Source organism: Mus musculus, chromosome 15, assembly GCF_000001635.26.
Source record: "Mus musculus strain C57BL/6J chromosome 15, GRCm38.p6 C57BL/6J".
Classification (NCBI taxonomy): Eukaryota; Metazoa; Chordata; class Mammalia; order Rodentia; family Muridae; genus Mus; species Mus musculus.
In genome coordinates, this window is record NC_000081.6 from 37,339,892 (window position 1) to 37,359,381 (window position 19,490).

The following is a 19,490-nucleotide window of genomic DNA, read 5'->3' on the forward strand; positions in this document are numbered from 1 at the left end:
AATCTGAAAAACCTAAATATTGTTGGGATCTTTTCATACAAAAGCTGCCACCTTCCATTTCAAAGGAATTAATTAAACAACTCTGCTATGGCTGAAATTTGCCCAGGACTGAACCTCTAAAATTGCTTGTAATTCTTTTTTTTTTTTTTCTGTGTCTACTTCAGTTCATTACATTTTTTTCACTCAGGATGTTAGTATAATCTATAATATTTACTCATTTTCTAAGGTCAACTCTTAACATCTTGAGATAAATTTAGATTGGTCACTGTATATTTATCCTTAAATATTTCTTTAATTTTAAGATTTTAAAAATCACAATTATAAATGGGAATGTTTTATGATTTCTCCTTTCATATTTTTAGCTTGAATAGTAATATTATAATAATTTCATTGACTGGATTGGAGAAAATTCTCCATTTTGGTTTCTAGAAAGTTTTAACATAAGAACTGTCTGATCTTTATATTTTGGCAGAATAAGTGGCAGAAACATTCACATACAGTACTTTTTGTGTGTGGAAAGAATCTTAATCAATGCTTTAAATAAATTCATAGTCATTAAAAGCATAAGAGTATATAGTTTGTGTACATTTTCATAATTTATATGTGACTAGAAGTTTGTCTATTGGCTTAAGTTTTCATTTTGACATAAAATTTTTCTTATCATACTTTTATTTTCAAACATGTTCTTGCAATGTTAGCTCAGGCCTTGAGCTTTTGACTCTTTTTTTTCCCCTTTTTTTTATTACGTATTTTCTTCAATTACATTTCCAATGCTATCCCAAAAGTCCCCCCCCCCACTCCCCTACCCACCCATTCCCATTTTTTGGCCCTGGCATTCCCCTGTACTGGGGCATATAAAGTTTGCGTGTCCAATGGGCCTCTCTTTCCAGTGATGGCCGACTAGGTCATCTTTTGATACATATGCAGCCAGAGTCAAGAGCTCTGGGGTACTGGTTAGTTCATAATGTTGTTCCTCCGATAGGGTTGCAGATCTCTTTAGCTCCTTGGATACTTTCTCTAGATCCTCCATTGGGGGCCCTGTGATCCATCCAATAGTTGACTGTGAGCATCCACTTCTGTGTTTGCTAGGCCCCAGCCTAGTCTCACAAGGGACAGCTATATCACCGTCCTTGCAACAAAGGCTTGCTAGTGTATGCAATGGTGTCATCGCTTGGAGGCTAATTATGGGATGGATCCCTGGATATGGCAGTCTCTAGATGGACCATCCTTTTGTCTCAGCTCCAAACTTTGTCTCTGTAACTCCTTCCATGGGTGATTGTTTCCAATTCTGAGAATGAGCAAAGTGTCCACACTTTGGTCTTCGTTCTTCTTCAGTTTCATGTTTTACATATTGTACCTTATATCTCGCTATACTAAGTTTCTGGGTTAATATCCACTTATCAGTGAGTACATTTCATTTGAGTTCTTTTGTGATTGGGTTACCTCACTCAGGATGATGCCCTTCAGGTCCAACCATTTGCCTAGGAATTTCGTAAATTCATTCTTTTTAATAGCTGAGTAGTACTCCATTGTGTAAATGTACCACATTTTTTTGTATCCATTCCTCTGTTGAGGGGCATCTGGGTTCTTTCTAGCTTCTGGCTATTATAAATAAGGCTGCTATGAACATAGTGGAGCATGTGTCCTTCTTACCGGTTGGGACATCTTCTGGATATATGCCCAGGCTTGTAATTCTTTAAGTATTGATTAGAAAATCAAGCATAGTGGCTCATGCCTATAATCCCAGAAATCAGACAGCTGAGGCAGGAGGATCAAACGTTTGAAGCCAACCTAGTCTGTCTACACAATAAAAACTCCCATCTCAATGCCAAAAACAATTAGTTCATTCTTTTTACCTTGAAATAGAAATAATTAAATTTCAGTGGTTGGAACAAACAGAAATGATTAGACATATGAATTCTAATCTTTAAATCACATATTTTATAAGAGACAGCATGGCGTCGTGAGGTGGATGTTGGCTTTGAGCTCAGGAAACCCAGTCTGTCCTCTGGACTGCCCTGTGTCCACATGAGACTTCATGTCAGCCTCTGGGCTGGCCTAGTGCTTAGGTCTATACTGAGGATGATGGAGTAGGTGTCCAACTGATCTCCTATAGTCCCCAGCTCTTAGCATTTCTCTTCATAGTGTGTGAGGGAAAGTGTGAAGTGCCTGTGCTGGCCCAGTGTCTCCTCTCAGCCTGTCCTTTGCAAGCTGACTAAGGCCAAATGGCCAGTGACCTACCTGTAACTCCACTGGCCGAGTCTCTCTGTCAGAGGTGCCTGTGTTGTTGTATAGTGATCTACTGCAAGACCTATGTCCCGTACTTTCAGACATCTTCTGCTTGAGCACTGTGGACAGTTGTAGTACCTCCATTAATGTATGGTGGGTACTTGGCTATTGCTATTTGTGAAAGTAACAGCACTCCCTGGGTACCTGGGCAGCAGCACTCCCTGGGTACCTGGGCAACAGCACTCCCTGGATACCTGGGTACTCAGTGCTTTTTTTGCACGCATCATGTTCATGATTTCTCCCAGATTTCCCATTTTCTGCCGTTGACAGCAGATAATTGAGGAATTAAGAAGCTTCTTCAAAGTCATCTAGCTGGCACACGATAGAACCAGTGCCTGCCCACAATTCCCAGCACTCACCCTTGTGCTCCTATTGCCCAGTGTCCTCAGTTTTCAACCTGTGGCTGTAGAGAAGGCAGGCAGGTGGGGAGTGGGCAGGTCCTACAGCTTAACTTTCTGCCCTTCACAGAAGCCCATCCTCATTTCATCTCATGTGCAATTCTGGCAGGGCAGACAGATCTCTGAGCTCCGAGGACACTGTGTTGAGGACACTGTGTTCCCCTAGCCATGAGGAGGTACTATTGTCACATTGGGCCCAAGCTTTTCATCCCTGTCATGTTGACTTAGCTCTGTATTCCATTATGTGTGGTGCTAAAGAAGCTGATAAATATGCCAGCAGCTCGGCCAAGTGTTTGGCTTCTTCTCTGTTATCTCTTTGCTCGCTAGAAGTTTTACTGTAAGTCCTGGGTACCTTTGTAGCCCTAATCTTGCTTCAGACCTAACACGTAGCAATACTTTTCTGATGAGTCTTAATGTCATTTACTGCTATCAAGGGTCTTCTTTACCTTGTGATTGAGCCTGTAACCATGGCGACTGGCCTTGGGTTTTTCTACCTGATGGCCTGTGGGATGGCATTGAGGCCAGAGAGAGCAATGCTCCGCTGCTCACTGGTCTTTTGAAAAGTGTCATATAGCATCACTGGCCTGGGCACCAGAAGCCTGCAACCTGCACTCTTTTTTTTATTAAAGAATAGGCTAGTCATAGCCGCCTTGTTTGGTTTTGCTTTGAAAAATAAATGAAACTGTTGAATTCAGAACACATAAAATTTACTGACTCCTACTGGACTTGTAGATTTGAAAGCGTAGAGAAGCATATATGGTCTCCCAAGAACAATGTGGTTTATCGGAGATACTGTTTTAATGACAAAGTCTCCTGTGGCTTGGAATAAGGTGTTCTCAAAAGTTAGCTGAACTGGAAAAAATATAAGTGACTCTTGCTTGGTGATGGAGTTTGCCTCACACAGCGTGAGAAGGTGTCTGATAGTATTTCAGGCTACTTACCAATCATTAGTGTAATGGTGCCTGGGTACTGTATGGATGGATTCTTTATATCTTTTCGTTCTAAGTTCATGGTCACTCCAGTTCCCAGATGAGACAGAGTACCACAACCCGCAGTTAACACAAAGCAGAAGGCAGGACAGAGGGAGAGTGCCCTAAGTTCATTACTGCCTTCAGATGTGACTGGAGGTTTAGATTTTTTTTTTTTTTTGTTTAGCTGTTTTCATTGTTTGACGTAAAGGGGAATGTAGTAAGAGAGCTGGCTCTTGACTTCATTCCCTACCTTACCAGGGTCTCAATTTGCTTGGGTAGCTCTACCATGACAGTCTTTACTGCTAAGTCACCTCTCCAGCCTCCTTTTACATTTTATTAAATTAATTAATTTTACTTGACACATAATATTTATACTTATTTATAGGGCACGGTATGACCATTTGACCGTGTACATAGTGTGTAATGATCAACTTGGTGTAATTAATATTTCCAGCTCTTCAAATATTGTCATTTCTGTGTCAATAGCTTCCTCTTAAAGATAAGGAGACTAAGGTCCATGGAAATTAAGAAACATGTCCAAATTTGTACAGTAATAAACTTTAAAAGAGGAATTTTAAGTCATTTGAGGTGGTCTGGCCTCCCCCCCCCCCCCCCAGGTCTTGTCCTAACAATTGTGCTGAGTGATCTGTCAGATACTGCTTCCCCGGGCCAGCCAATCACCAGAGAAAGCACCATTTTCTGCAGACCTGCCTGAGATCTACATGCCTGAGATTAAGAATAGTGAATCTCCATTTCTCTTCCTCTCTAACAACCCTCCCCTTTCCAGAGCGCATCTGGAATGCACAGGGACTTTGCAAATGCAGAGCTGTCACAGCTGGCCCCTCAGAGAGTGCTCAGGGGAAAACGCCACCATCTTCCAGGCGGGAGGGCTGGAGTCCTCTGTGGGGAGAGGAAAGGACAGGAGGTTGGGTTGAACCTCCCACTGTGGCAGTTAGAAAAGGGAGAACTGTAGGAAATCAGGCCAGTCCCCAACAGAGGTCTAGCCTGTGTCATCTCCTGCCGTGACTTGGTGTGAACTGGGGAGGACTCCCCTCACTGTGACACTCCTTGTGTATTTATTCATCTCTGTGTGTCCTCTCCAGCAGCAGCGTCCTTGTTAAGCGGATGTTCAGGCCCATGGAAGAGGAGTTTGGTCCAACACCGTCTAAGCAGATCAAAGAAGAAAACGTAAAACGAGGTATCTCTCCGTTCCGACTGGCCACTGACAGGGCTTCGGGCAGGCAGGCTGACCTGCTGTGAAGAACTCACTCCCTGTGACAGAATCATTGCTAATCCTGGTGGGCTTTTCCTCACATTGGAGGCTACAGGCTTTCTCTTGCCTTAGGGGAGCAGTTATGTATCTCCTGGCCCATCCAGCAGTGAGGTACACAGTTCAGAGGAGACTGCCTGTGTGTGTGGCTGTGCCTTCCCCATGAACCAGTGATTCGGAATTATTCCATAGACAGAAACGGTTACAATAGGTTGGGCCCGCCCATATGTGATGGTGGCCCCCAGCTTGCCATCACGAATTTTAACCTCCGTTGCTTGGTGCCTCTTCCTTCCTAACTACTTAGGGTTGGGGCAGCGTCACACTGGTGACTGGTGTGCACTTGTACATCACCTACTCAATTACAGGCTGGAGCCAGTCCAACAACTGCTTTTCAGAGCTTGTGGAACTGGCACCCACATTGCCACTAGAAATTATCTTGGGCTGTAATTAAAGATTAAGGTAAGGTTTCTGAAACTGCACAGACAGACAGAGGGCACTGTGACCTACCAGCAGTAAGGAAATCGCTGGTCCCCGTCCCCCCAAGAGGATCTCTTTGGAGAAGGATGGAGAAGTCACTGGGCTCCTTGCTTGGCACTCTGAGCCTGTACTTGGCCCTACTGGTCATTTGTCAGCTTCCCAAAACCATCATTACTGTCTGTTTTTCCTTGGCGGCCACTTGTCAGGGTGGCTGCACACGAGGCTGCCTGGGATGTTTGGTGGTTGTCTCTGCTGTGGTTGGCAGGATGGTTATTACCGTTGCCACACCACAGAACAGAGCTAATGAAAACTGACTCTCTGGCCAAGCCCTCTAAGTGTGTGGAGCCCAGCACACCCTCCAGGATAGCTGTCAGCAAGCCCAGCTGGAACTGCCCTGCCAGTCTGCCGCCGCACCCCCCCCCCCAAAAAAGAACCAACAGACTTGAGCACTTTCCAGTCCCCCCCCCCCCCCGGAGTAATATCAAAGACAATGGCTTGAACAGAGGCTATTTATAAGTAGTGCTCATTTTAATAGAATGTAATCGCAGGTTTCCCAAGGGTCAACCCAATGGAAATTGCTTTTTCCACTCTTTTTGTTGTTGAGAGCTTCTGGAAGAAATTACAGAATTTCCAGCAAATAATAGCCATCAGCTAGCTCTTCTTGAATTTAGTTTTCCTTATCTGGATGTAACTGGGCTCTGCATCCTATATTTTTCTGTATATTGTTCACATCCTCTCCGTTTATGATAGCCTTTGGGTTACTAGGTAGTTTTAATTGACGTGTAGACTCTACAGTATTGCTTCAAGGGGCTAAATGTGAAAAATTTTTGGCGACGTGGTCAGCCTTAATTGGCACTTCATTTTTATATTTGATAAAGAAAAAGAAAGCACTGCACTGCCCAAGTCTTTCTTCCTCCCTCCCGCTCTCCTCCTTCCCTATATTCTAACCGAACATTCTTTGGGCAGAATCCCTGTCAATGTGGCTTTTATAAGCACAGATTTAAGCAAGCCTTTGGGATGGAGCGGGAGGGAGGGAGAGGGAGTGTCGGGTGTGGGTCTAGCTGATTTCATTTTTCAGTTCTGCTTTTGTTTCTCTGCTGATGGTGATGGTCACTGGATTAATATCAGGATTATTGTTGAGATATAGGCTCATCAGTGTTTTGGGTTTTTTGCTTTTTTTTTTTTTTTTTTTTTTTTTTTTTGTCCTGGGCAGTTGTTTTCCTTAGTGTGGACAGATGAGGGGTTTCAGCTTTTTCTTCCCCTGGAAGGGAAGTTAAGTTATGTCTGCTGCTAGAAGACAGAAAGAGCAGTTCTCCCTCTGGGATGGCAGGACTGAGTGATGGCGGCCAGTTGATTTTCCGGGTGCTGACTTCTCAACATGATGGCACAGTAGGAGGACTCCGTGACCAGGAGAAGCAGCGCCAAGGGTGGCCATGTCTGTGGGGCCCAGCTGGTACATCTGTGCCTCCCTGAGGTCCGTCTACATCGGTCAGATCTGCGGTCTCTGCCATCCTGGCTCAGTCTGCACACTCTCCAATTCAGAACTTGTAGAGAAAGGAATAGAACACCATGGCCCAGCTTGAAGGTTCAAAAACCACAACCACTTCCTGTCAGCTTCTGTAGGTTGAAGACTGGGTCTTTATCTGTGTGCGGGGCCTAGACCGAGCCTAACACACGGATCTTATTTCACAGAACCGGCAGGCAACCCTATGTGCTAGTTCCTAGTGTCTGTCTCACAGATAATCTAGGCATGGAAGCCTAGATTACACTCAGAGCTGTGATTCGCCACATCCTAAGTTCTTCCTGGACTGTCCCCTTCCAGGCCGTTACTCGAGGTCGTCTGCCAGCCTAACCCTTCTGGTGACTTACCTTTCTAGACAACCACTCCTACGGTCTTCACAATGCCTTAAGCCCCCACTTTTGGGCACTCTCACCTCTGCAGGACCTGGCTGAAAGTATTGTCTCTTGCTTTTCCTTCATTGCTTTCTCAAGCCTGCCTGTCTCTCCTAGTGGACCACAAACTCCCTAAAGGCATAGACTGGGGTTAACTAGCTCTGTGCTGCAAGCTCAGCTCTTGGTATACACAGCTTGTGGCACCTAGGCGCCTTCAGTGGTATTCACCGAATGAGCAAATATGCAAATATAAGTTACAGGAAAGAGTGGTCATAAAGAGACCATGTGCCCCACCCGAGAAACTCAAGTATGGATACAGGCATGAGAGCATGTACATCCCAGTAGTCATTAGCCTGTTGGCAGAACAGGTGATGTCAGCCTGACGTCCCACGTGACAGGAAGCAGAGTTCAGGTGATGTCAGCCTGACATCCCACGTGACAGGAAGCAGAGAGCAGGTGATGTCAGCCTGACGTCCCACGTGACAGGAAGCAGAGAGCAGGTGATGTCAGCCTGACGTCTCACGTGATAGGAAGCAGTCCCAAGCCTTAGTTCACTCTGGTCTTTCCGTTCTCTTGCAGTGCTTTTATATGTGAGGAAGGAGAACGATGACGTCTTCGATGCTCTGATGCTGAAATCACCCACGGTGAAGGGTCTGATGGAAGCGGTAAGCCACAAGCCCAGCCCCCGTAGACGCCATGAGCCCTGCCCCGTTCACCCGGCCAGAATTTATTTAGTGCAGTGCAGCCACCAGGGTGGCTCCAGCATGAGCTTTTGAAAGAAAATGAAGAGTTGAGGTCTTTGGAAATCTCTACCTCCGGACAGGGTCTTGATGCGCATGCTCAGATACACTCTTGGTTGGTTTCAGAGTAATCATCCGAGTCAGCTGCTGCAGAGGAGGGGTAAAGTGAGGTTTTTATTTATCTGTTTGCACAAAGCCAGATTAGGTGCACATGGCTTCCAAATATACACAAACCAAAAAACTACAAAACCAATACACTATGGTAACATATTCCAATGTGAAGAGGACACGTGGGTTAAGGGGGAAGATGTGTTGTAGAACTATGGTGGCCGGAATTGATTCTCCTCTTCTCATCGCTGACCTAGAGCAGGGCTGGTAGCACAGCCGTGGGGAAACTGTTTTATTCACACACTCTTGACCCCCAGCTTCAACCATGCCATGGGTATGAGCCACGTTCTCACACTTGCCTTGGGTATGTATGGCTGTGTAGCAGAACATACGGGTTTTCTTTTTCTTTTTTCCTTCCTCCCTTCCTTCCTTGCTCTGGCCCCGTTTCTTCCCTCCCAGAAGTGGAAGGATAAGATTTATTTTATGTATGTGAGTACAATGTCACTCTCTTCAGACACATTGGAAGAGGGCATCAGATCTCATTAGAGATGGTTGTGAGCCACCATGTGGTCGCTGGGATTTGATCTCAGGACCTCTGGAAGAGCAGTCAGTGCTCTTAACTGCTGAGCCATCTCTCCAGCCTGGACATAAGGGTTTTATAGTGATAGAGACTCCAGCAGTGTCTCTTGCCACTCCTGGTAGACAGCTGGTCTGAGACAGGTTCTGATGAGGAAACATTTGGGCTCATGGCCAAACACTGCAGCTTGTGAGAGAGTTCCTATATGTAGAGCCACACCATGCGGTCACCTGCCAATCACTTTCGACTTCATTCTTTCTTACAGTCAGCAGAGTAATTGTTCATAGTATGGACACACATTTTTTTTTTCATTTATTCAGCTCACAGACTACTGGCTTTTTCCTTTTTGAGGGGGGAGGGGCTGTTGTGACTGCGCTACCGTGAACATCAAGGGGCTAGTTTGTGTTTGGGTATCTGTCTCCAGTTCTTTGGGAGTATATGGAGAGAGAAAGCAGGCCAGTGGTTGCCATGGGCTGGGGAGCAGGAGGTAGAACCTGCGTGTCCTGTGGGACTGATGGGGGTGCTTTAGAACTCGAGAAAGCAGTTGTGAAACACTGAATGTATTATGATTGCTTATCTCCAGCTCTTACTGATAAATATGAGAGTGTGGCTGCTGCAGGTTTCATGTCCCCAGGTCACCCTGAGCAGAGCAGCAGAGGGAGGGCTTGGTAGCTTCATGTCTGTCATGACCTGTGGAGGAGCATTGATTTCTGTTCCACACAAGCCAGGAAACAAATCCAGAAGTAAATGCAAGGAAGCGTATGGAATATAGCCCTCCTAATGAAACAGGATTTTTCTTATTGTTTGTTTTTTGTTTGGAGACCAAGTTTCACTATGTAGCCCCAGCCAGCTTGGAATTCATTGTGTAAACAATGATGGCCTATATAATTCAGAGCCCCACCTGCCTCTGCATCATGAGCACCAGGACTAAAGGCTTACGCCGCCTCGCCACCACCACCACCACCATCACCACCACCATCACCATCACCACCACCATCACCACCACCATCACCACCACCATCACCACCGGATTCTGATTTTATACTGATAAGGAGCAGATATTGCAAAGGGGTCTAGAAGGGACGAGCCAAGAGATTTATGTATGTATGTATGTATGTATGTATGTGTGTATGTATGTATGTATGTATTTATTTAGGTTTTTTGAGACAGACTTTCTCTGTGTAGACTTGGCTATGCAGGAACTGGTTCTGTAAACCAGGCTGACCTGGAACTTACAATAGAGATCCACTTGCCTCTGCCTCCCAACTGCTGAGATTAAAGGCGTGCTTGATTACCACCTGACTGAACCTAGATTTCTTTTTTTTTAATGACCTTGCAGTTGCTAAAGGATGAACAAATGGCCTACAAAAGTCTGTAAAATATTAAGATTTGTCGGGGTGTGGTGGCGCATGCCTTTAATCCCAGCACTCTGGGAGGCAGAGGCAGGTGGATTTCTGAGTTTGAGGCCAGCCTGGTCTACAAAGTGAGTTCCAGGACAGCCAGGGCTACACAGAGAAACCCTGTCTCGAAAAACAAAAACACAAAACAAAATTAAGATTTCTTTGAACAGCACTGGCCATTTCCATACCCCAGTCTGGCTTTTAAGAGCAGATGAAAGTGGTGTTTATGGCACGTCTGAAGGTTATTTCAAGTTCGTGCTGAGTCCTTCCTGCTGGAGATGTAGATTTTGCTGAGAATCTAAGCTGATCTTGATTCTTGCTTCAACTTCCCGAGCTCGGATATTATGGGATTGTAGGCATGTACCACCAGGCCTTGCAGGAATCCATTTATATCTAGTTCCTCAGGACATTTTGCAGGGTGGGTAATACAGTTCTAAACCAGGTCCGAATTGCTGTGTTATGCTGGGATCATTCTGTTTTTGGTCGTTGGTGTCTTCTTGTTTCCTTCTATAACATCTGGTCAGTTACAAAAATGCTCTGCAGACGTGCTCACATAGTATCACTATGGAACCAAAGGTCACCTCACTCTTTCCAATGGCAGCTCAGCAACGGTGGCCTACACTTCCCTTGATTCACTTCAAGGGGATCTCCTCACACCTGCATTGTTTTGGTAGATGGTGATTGCAGGCGAGACAAGGTCCAAGGTCCAAGGTCCCTTTGAGCCGCAAGGTGAAGTCAGGTTCACTCCATGGCTCTGGTCAGATTCTTCAGGCAATTCTGTCTCCATCTCCGCTTCCTTAAAGTCCCAACACAATCTGCGTGCTTGCTTCTCCAGTGTTGTCTTGAGAAAGGTGGTCAAGACGAGCTCCTTCGGGGCCCTTGGGATATATGGGCTGACAATAAGCTATAAACTGGACCTTTAGGAACTATAGGGGCACCATGGAAGACCACAGAACTTCAGCATGTTATGTCTTTTGAAGAACATTAGATCTTGCTAATGTAGTGGATCCTCTGAGGACTAGGACTTTTTATTACACTGACACTTACCAGTACATGTTTGATGTTATAATATATACGTGCATGTATATGTAATATACATATATAACATTCATATGTATTCATAGCTGTATTTATATATATTGAACATATAAATTATACATTCATCTCTCCATATCTAGAATTTGTTCCACAACACTCTATAGTACCAAACTTTTATATAAAATGGCATATTTCTCTATACTTCCTTCCAAATGCTTTAAACTATCCCTAGTTTATACTACCTAATAATTGTAAATAGCATTGATTAGCAAATAATGACCAAAAACATTCTGTACATATGTAGTAGAACACATAACTTTTATAAAATACTTTTTATCTTTGGTCAGTTAGACCTGTGGGTTCTGAACCTGTATTTACAGAAGGCAGACTGTGAGTGTATATGTGTGTGTGTATAATTTATTTATTAATACATACATACATATATATATGCATACATATATACATATATATAAAGTGACATAACTATGGGTGATGTGTGTTTGTGCAAAATAAGTCCACATGTGTAAATGTGTAAATACTACCGTTTAGTGGTCAGTATTATAGTCTTTGGCCTCAGAAAACTTCTGTTCAAAATCTGGCAGTATTCCTTAGCAGCTAGGCAATGTTTCTTAGCCTGCTTTTCATTCCTAAAATGGAAACAATATGATAATCTGGCTCTCAGGGCCGTGGTGAGAACTGAGACGATGCCAGCAGGTACCTCTCTGGCCCCAGTGAGCCATAATGATGGCACTGGCTGCTTGGTTTGTTTGTTTTGTTTTGTTTTTAGCAAACCAGGCTTTTGAGTATGAACCAGCATCAGAAAACACACAGTGCTGTTCAGATTCTGGGTCCTAAGATTGTCTAAGAGGATGGAAAGTTCTTTTGGATCATAAATCCATTGTATAAGTAGACAGTAACCTACCCTTGTGATGTGTCTGCCAAGATGGGGGAGGGGGAGCATGATGGGGGAGGGGACAGGGAATGTTCCTGAGTCAGAGGAAGACACCTGCACCTGAGAGATGGACTTCATGTGTCAGTTTGTCCAGTGTCCCACAGAAAACTAGCCCTCAACACAATATGGCAGTGACCCTTGGCCTTCATATTTTGTTTTGACTCAATTCAGAATAATGCTGTCATTTAAAGTTTATTAATTTTTTTGGTGACAACTCAAAGTCTTTCGGGGAAAATAAAAATCGATCAAGTGAGGCTAGAAAACCCCTGAAGGAGCTTCTTTACGTGAGAGACATTGTCCATTTGGAGCCATCTTTGCCACTGTTGTTAGAGGAAAATGATTTTTCCGTGGGCACAAACAGCCCCACCCCCTACTAGGAACATAGTAGGGCTTACTTCTGTAGGTGGGCTCATTGAGGTGGGCCCCACACACCTGGTTTAAAAGATGCCAACTCAGCCCCAGTCACAGCCTTTGCTTCTGGCCCCACCCCCTGTGGCCTCCCCTCAGATTTCCTGGGAGTGGATGAGCAATCACAAAAACAGCAAGTTCTTTGCTTGAACACTGATGTTTGAGAACCACGACCTGGTGCATGTAGTTTGTCCCTGGTTCTTCACTAAGCTATTTCCATGGAGTGGGAGCAAGTCCTCTTATCTGTTATGGGGGGGACCTAGACTCCTGCAGTGTGTTTTGAAGCTAAGGAATGCCTGACCCCCTTAAGCCATTTCCTGAGTATACCTCTGTGGGTGTGGAATTGGCCTGGACTCTCCCCCATTGGTCCCTGGTAGTTTGGGAGGACCAACCACTGTCTCTGTTGAGGAAGGAAGTCCTCTAGAGCCAACAGACTCACAACTCCAACATAAAAGTGTGACCCCTGTAAGGTCCCTGTGCACCCTGCAGTTACTGCTGAGACAAGGCCACCTGCCTGCTAGTCAGAGTCCACATTTCCAGATGAGCTGTTTGAAAGGAGGACCTCAGCATCACCTCTAATATGGAGTCATCAGAGGCACTGAGCTGATGGGGTCACTCTGTGGTGAAGCCTGGGCTGGCCTGCACAGGGAGCCTGCTCCTGCTTTAGCTGAAGCCTGGGCTGGCCTGCACAGGGAGCCTGCTCCTGCTTCCCTGTCCGATTCCCCATCTTCAGCCATGGGTAACTTAGATATATGTGCACTGGAAGGTAAAGGGCCTTGAAAAAAGCCTTTTACTTATTTTAGGGTGGTTTTTGGCATTAGCAGACAAGGTGTTAGATGTCATTAAAATGTTTTTTGAACAAAGCACATTTTAGCAGATTCTCCCTTAGCATCCCCCACTTCCTGTCTCCATCCTCTTTGGAAACCATCTTTGTTTTTTTGTTTGTTTGTTTGTTTTGTTTTTTTAGTGGTCTTTTTAAAATTTCTTTCTCTTTAAAGAAAATTATTAACGTGATGGGATGTGGATTTGTCATTTAGAAAGAAGAGAACTGTGTTCCCACCCCTCCTTCAGGTGTGAACTGACATTTGAGTCAGAAGGTAGATTCATGAACCATTTAGGGGTGGTGACTGTTTCTGTAGCCCACACAGATTTCCTAAAGCCTGTGAGCCAGGCCATGTGATGACGGTGGGTTAGCTCTGGTAGCTGAAACAGGGTATGCTTACGTCAAACCAAAAAAACAACTGTGTGTGAACATGGGCCATGGCATCTGTGGAGGTCCGAGAACAACCTGAGGTCCCTTCTCACCAGACTGAGCCTCACCAGGGTCCATCTCTGGTTGCTACGGTACACGCTGTGTTAGCAGATCCAGGGGGCACTGAGGCTACAGGCATGCACAGTGTGGAAACCCAGTCTCGGGTCCTCATACATGTGGCAAGTACTCCAGCCACTGGGCCACCTCCCCACCCTGCAGTTCTTGGTGTGTAATGTTTCCTGTGACTGTCTCAGAGTTTGCTCTGCTCTTACCACACGCACGCACAGAGGCAAGGTGAGCGAGGAAGGAGCCTTGGGCGAACGGGCCCAGCCTCACTGGAGTTAAACCATGGCTGTGCCGTCTTCAGCATGCTGGAAACCCTAGATTTATGAGAATTAGACGTGATCTCCTACCACACAAAAAAAGAAGAATTGAATTATTATTTAGCCTGTGACTAAACACATGGTGGAAACACATGTTTTCATCTGCCTGTTTGAGTCACATGATACTGAGGATACATTATGACATAATTAAGTTTTATGGTAGCAGCAAGGTGTTGTCTGTTTGTATTGGTGGTTCAGATTGACTTTTATGGAGCTGGGATTAAAACGAAAACATTCTTACATTTCTATGCTTTTTAAAGAAACCAAATTTCTAAAATTTTCACTACACATTCCTATTCAAACCACCACAACTCAGTAACCTTGTAGAGTGAACTTTGACCTCTGAACCTCAAAGCTTGTTCTGGAGACCAGCGAAGACACTCACACCTCAAGGCCTCTGCCTGTCTGTCCCCTCGGCTAAGAAACGCTCTTCCACCGTGTCTCCATGGGCCACGATTCTAGGTCCGCTCACCACAGCTTATCAGAGTGGCTTCCCAGACCATTCCCAGGAACAATGCCTCTTCAGCTCTGTGCCTCCTCTTGCTGTATTTCACTTCACCTTGGTGTCTTGGTCAGCTTTTAATTGTCTGTTTGCCATGATCTAAGTCACCTAGGAAGAGAGAGCTTCAGGTGAAGACTTGCCTCAGTCAGGTCAGCCCGTGGCCGTGTCTGAAGGATGGTCCTGACTGATGATTGACAGGAGCAAGAGCCAGTCAGAAACCCGTAAGCGTATTGCTGCCGCCCTTAGGGCTCCTGCCTTACTTCCTGCTTGAGTTTGTTGACTTTTGGCTATAGAACGCTATTTGAAGCCTAAGCTGAAATAAACCGTCTTCCCAAGTTGCTTTTGGTCAGCATGTTTTACCACTGCCACAGGAAAGCAGATCACCGGACATAGCTAGTACTTGTTAGGTGTTCTTACATCTTCTCCAGAAGAATGTGGAGTGCAGAGGCGTTTGTCTCTTGTGTCAGCGGTGTCCTCAGATCCTCAGGTGCAAATGTCTGTCGGCTCTATTTGCCATCTGCAGAATACATCCCATGCTGAGTGCTGCAGGCTTCTCACACACATTTTGTTTTTCATTTAATTATCATCATAACCTGTGTACGTGGGATGGAAATTGCACCATTTTACAGATAAGGGAACTGAGGTTGGACAAGATTGGTGCCTCTTTTCCCAAGCTCTTCCCAAAATGCTGGAGCCACCCTAAGCTCTCAGCCAACTTACTTCTATATAGACGGATGTCCATATGTTAATATCTAAGAAGAATGGACAATGTAAGACTCACAAAGAATAGGGGGAAAAGAAGGATCAATAATAAGTAAGCATTTAGGCAAGAGGCAGGTTAGCATTGATCGGCCCAGTCATGAGTTCAGATCCAGTTCTCAGAGACTAGAGAGCAGCCTGCTGCACATTATTTCTTGAGCTATTCCCTCAGCACAGCTGGCCACAACTACAGCTTCCTAATCTGAGGTTTTGGGGTACTCAAGAAGGTGCAGGGGAATTTGGGTGAGATAGACGCCTCAATGGGAGGAGAGTAGAAGTCACATAAGGAAGTGTTTCTGAGAGGCTGAACATCTCTGATGAACCTCTCAAGTTTCTGTTTCTTGTTTTATTGAATTATGGTGCAGTTGTCCTTGTTACACGTCTGCATGACAGTCTCTTTGGGAGATGCAATATGTATGTGTGCATGCGTTTTGTTATATAAACTAGATCAATCATGTTATTCTGATTATCTATTCGACTTCTTGATTCTGAGTCAGGTAAGTCTTCCATCATTCGTGTATCTTTCGAGGCCTGGTATCTGGGATGGTTTCCTGGTGCTGCTGTTGGGAACAGTTTCTTGACTGCTATCCCTTGTTCTTGGATTTTGCTTCTGTTGACGTCAGGATGCTACATTTCTCTTTTATCCTCCTGTTCATTTGTTTACTTTCTTTCCCAATGGGAACTTCCAGCACAAGTTCTGTCCATTTTCTTTGCTGCCTCCAGGCTCCTACTAGAGCCTTTCATTTATTTACATGGTGCATGTGGGGGTCATCGAATATCTTGCAAGAGTCAAAGTTCCTGCCTTCCACCTTGTAGTTTCTGGGACTTGGCCTCAGGTTTCCAGGCTTGGTGGGAAGGCCCATCTCACTGGACAAACAAACTCTTTTGCTCATTGGGGCTTATTGTGACTGTGTGGAACCCTCCTCAGGCCCTCTAACACCCTTCTTCTCTGTCCTCAATCCAGATGTATTGCTTCTGGCTGTACATAGAGTTCTTTCTGCCCTGTGGTAGGGATGGGAGGGTAGGGTCCTGTGGAACAGACGTTCCTCAGGATCTCAGCTCCCTAATAGGGTTCTTCAGTCCCTTTCTAGCCTCTGTTGCACTTTCTGACTGGTCCCAGACCTCACCTGCTTCAGATGCCCGGGAGCTCTAGCAGTAATGTAGAGAGGGCATGGCACAGATTTGGGGTAGATCTTTCCAGAATCCATCTCTCAGCTCTTGCCATGTTGTACTTACAAAAATGATGCAGTCGTAAAAATAAGCCCTGCGGAATTATACAAAGTACAAGAAGCGTGAATCTGGCCAGTTATCAATGGTAGCTACCAGCAGTAAGTTGGTATGCCATTTAAATATTTCTGTACATTTGAGCCTATGTAAAGGTTAAAAAATGCAGACATGATTATACTATATATACAAATATTCACTTATTTCCTCCCATCTAATATACTAAAGATTTTCAAAGTATAAGCTGATATTAGCATCCCATATTTTTAAATGAGTTCTGTCAAGAAAATATCAAGAAATTTAATGGATGTTTATTGTGGCATTTTCTCTTTTATGAACAGTTATGCTCTGAAGGTCTCTGGGTATGAGGGTGTTTCTGTATGTCAGATTGCTAGACGTGGAGTCTGTGGGTCAGTGTGTGTATGCTTGTAAAAACTATTCTCCTGCCAGACTTACTTTCCAGGAGGCTGAGGGTCACTGTCCCATCTACAGAACCTGAATGCCCTCACCAACGTTAGATCATGACTTCCGCTTTGTCTTGTTTTAGATTTCTTTTTAATATGTCAGTGTGTCTGCTATGTGTGTGCAGGTACTTAGGGAGGCCAGAAGAGGGCACCAGAGCCCTTGGAGCTGTGAGCCAAACACAGAAAATGCTTTAATCTGCTGAGCCACCTCTTGCTCCTTATTTGCACTTTTGATAGTTAAGTTAAAAGTACCACACTCCTGTTGTTTTCATTTGAAAAATTTAAATAAAAGTGCAGTACAGTTTTCACGTTATATTTTCCAATTATAGTTCTCTTCTCGGAAATGCCCTGTTATTGTGTTTTCTCTCCTGCCCTGTTCCCCATCGAGTTTAACAAAGCAGTTTGCTCTCATCTGTTGTTTGCGTTTTAAAATGTTTCCCAGCATGTTATTTTCCTTTGTGGTTTGAGCAACTGATACTTTAAAATGACACATTGTTATTGCTGCTGTTAGCCTTGGTTTACAGGCTTCAGTGTCTCCCTGGAAAAGCCGAACTTTAGGATGATAGTTACACAAAGAATTAACTCACGTTTATTTTGTTCCCGCACTTTCCTGGTCCCTTCTTTCATATTGAAATCTTTCATTTGCTTGAACTTTTCTCACTACCTATCGAGGCTGGTCTGGAGGGCACTGTGTAGCTCACGTAGCTCCCAGGCCTCTGGCCCCTGTCTCTGAGCTCTGGGAATATAGCTGTGTACTGCTACATCCGGCTCCCCGATCTCAGGCTCGCAGTCTCCCTGCCTAAGTGCTGGGATCACAAGCATGTGCCACTACACCTAGCTCTCTTGAAATCTGTTCTCATGTATGGCTACCCATTTAATCCCCCATGGTGATTGGAGGCTTTTTAAAAATACTATCAGAAATGCTACTTTTATCAAGATTGTTTTGCTGAGTGATTTCAGATCTGTCCAAAGGGAGAATCAAAATAAGGATGTATAGACTCTGTGATACCTGCTCAGACTGTGTGCCCATGGCTGGAGCTGCAACTCTCCTTTCTTTTCTCTTCCTGCTAAGGGCAAAGGGGTATGACTTGATACAAAGAGTCAGGGGGCAGAGTTAGTTAGGTTGCAGCGACCCTTGGTTGCCAACTATGACTTAGGGTCCCATTCACTTCTTGGAATCTCATTTTGTTGATCTACAAAGCCAGTGGCTTGGTTTGAATGATCTTGGGAGGTAGTTCACGGAAACCCAGGCTTTTGTCTTAAATGAACTGTTCCAGTGTGTCTCATTAGGAGACTGTTGTACTGAGTGGAATGTGCTTCTCCTCTGTGTGCCCCGTTCTCTGCTGACCCAGTTCCCTGTTATTTATTTTCAGCTGTCTGAGAAGTATGGGCTGCCAGTGGAGAAAATCACAAAGCTTTATAAGAAGAGCAAAAAGGGGTAAGAAAGAAGCCAGGCTCGGCTAACCGCCATGTCTGCAAGGTGCAATTTTAAAATGGCTTTAGTTTTTGTGATGTCCTTGGCCCATGAGGCTAGTTAATGACCTTTAGTGATTGAGGCAGGGTGACCCATAGTGCCTCTCCAGGATGTTACCTGAGGTGCTCCCATTTGGTGACAGCGAGTGTTATAAGTGGGCTGAAGTGGTCTGGACTTGGTGGGGACACTGGGGAAAAGAAGGTCAAAGAACCACATGGAACTTTTTACATTGGTTTCTGGGTGACATAGTAGGGACAAAATTTAATTGGGGTCAAAGAAAATTATTCCAAGGTAATCATTAATGAAATCTCAAATGGTTCTCAGACCTGCTTGCCCACATTGTTAAGAGCAATCAGCCCTTCCTGGTTGGGTGGCCAGGTGGCTCTGGGTTCCCTGCTCAGAGCTTCATCTCTTTTCTCTCATTAATATATCAGTTTACTGATTAGAAAATGAGGCCAGGGCTTGCTTGAACATCCTGCCCCAGGTGTCACATTCAGTAAACAACACAAATTCAAGGGAGGGGTATAGAAGGAGTGTGGGTGGCCTGTGGCCTTGAGACCTACAGATTCGCTCACATCTGCCCCTCCCCCTCAAATGTATTTTTTTTTTTTTATGAATGTGAGTACACTGTCACTCTCTTCAGACACACCAGAAGAGGGTGTTGGATCCCATTACAGATGGTTGACAGCCACCATGTGGTTGCTGGGAATTGAACTCAGGTCCTCTGGAAAAGCAGTCCGTGCTCTTAACCGCTGAGCCATCTCTCCAGCCCACTCAAGGTCTTTCTAAGGCTTTCTCTGCCAGAGTGGATGCCTTTAAACTCTTCTCTGGACCTTTTCCATAAACTATGACCTGGGGTTCTCAGGCTTTCTGAATCTCGATCCTTTGGCTGACCGAGCATCAAACTTGAG

General features: G+C 44.8%; 1 protein-coding gene across 3 annotated transcripts in view; it reads left to right on the forward strand.

Moving 5' to 3' along the window:
- Grhl2 (grainyhead like transcription factor 2) overlaps positions 1-19,490 on the forward strand; it is a 130,749-nt gene that overhangs the window by 107,071 nt on the left and 4,188 nt on the right. For 2 of the 3 annotated variants that reach the window (NM_026496.4, XM_006520063.4), the window contains exons 13-15: positions 4,762-4,856; positions 7,878-7,963; positions 18,479-18,543. In NM_026496.4, coding sequence (NP_080772.2) covers positions 4,762-4,856; positions 7,878-7,963; positions 18,479-18,543 — 246 coding nt within the window. The remainder of the gene's footprint in view (positions 1-4,761; positions 4,857-7,877; positions 7,964-18,478; positions 18,544-19,490) is intronic. The other variant, XM_017316621.2, reaches the window with a different exon arrangement.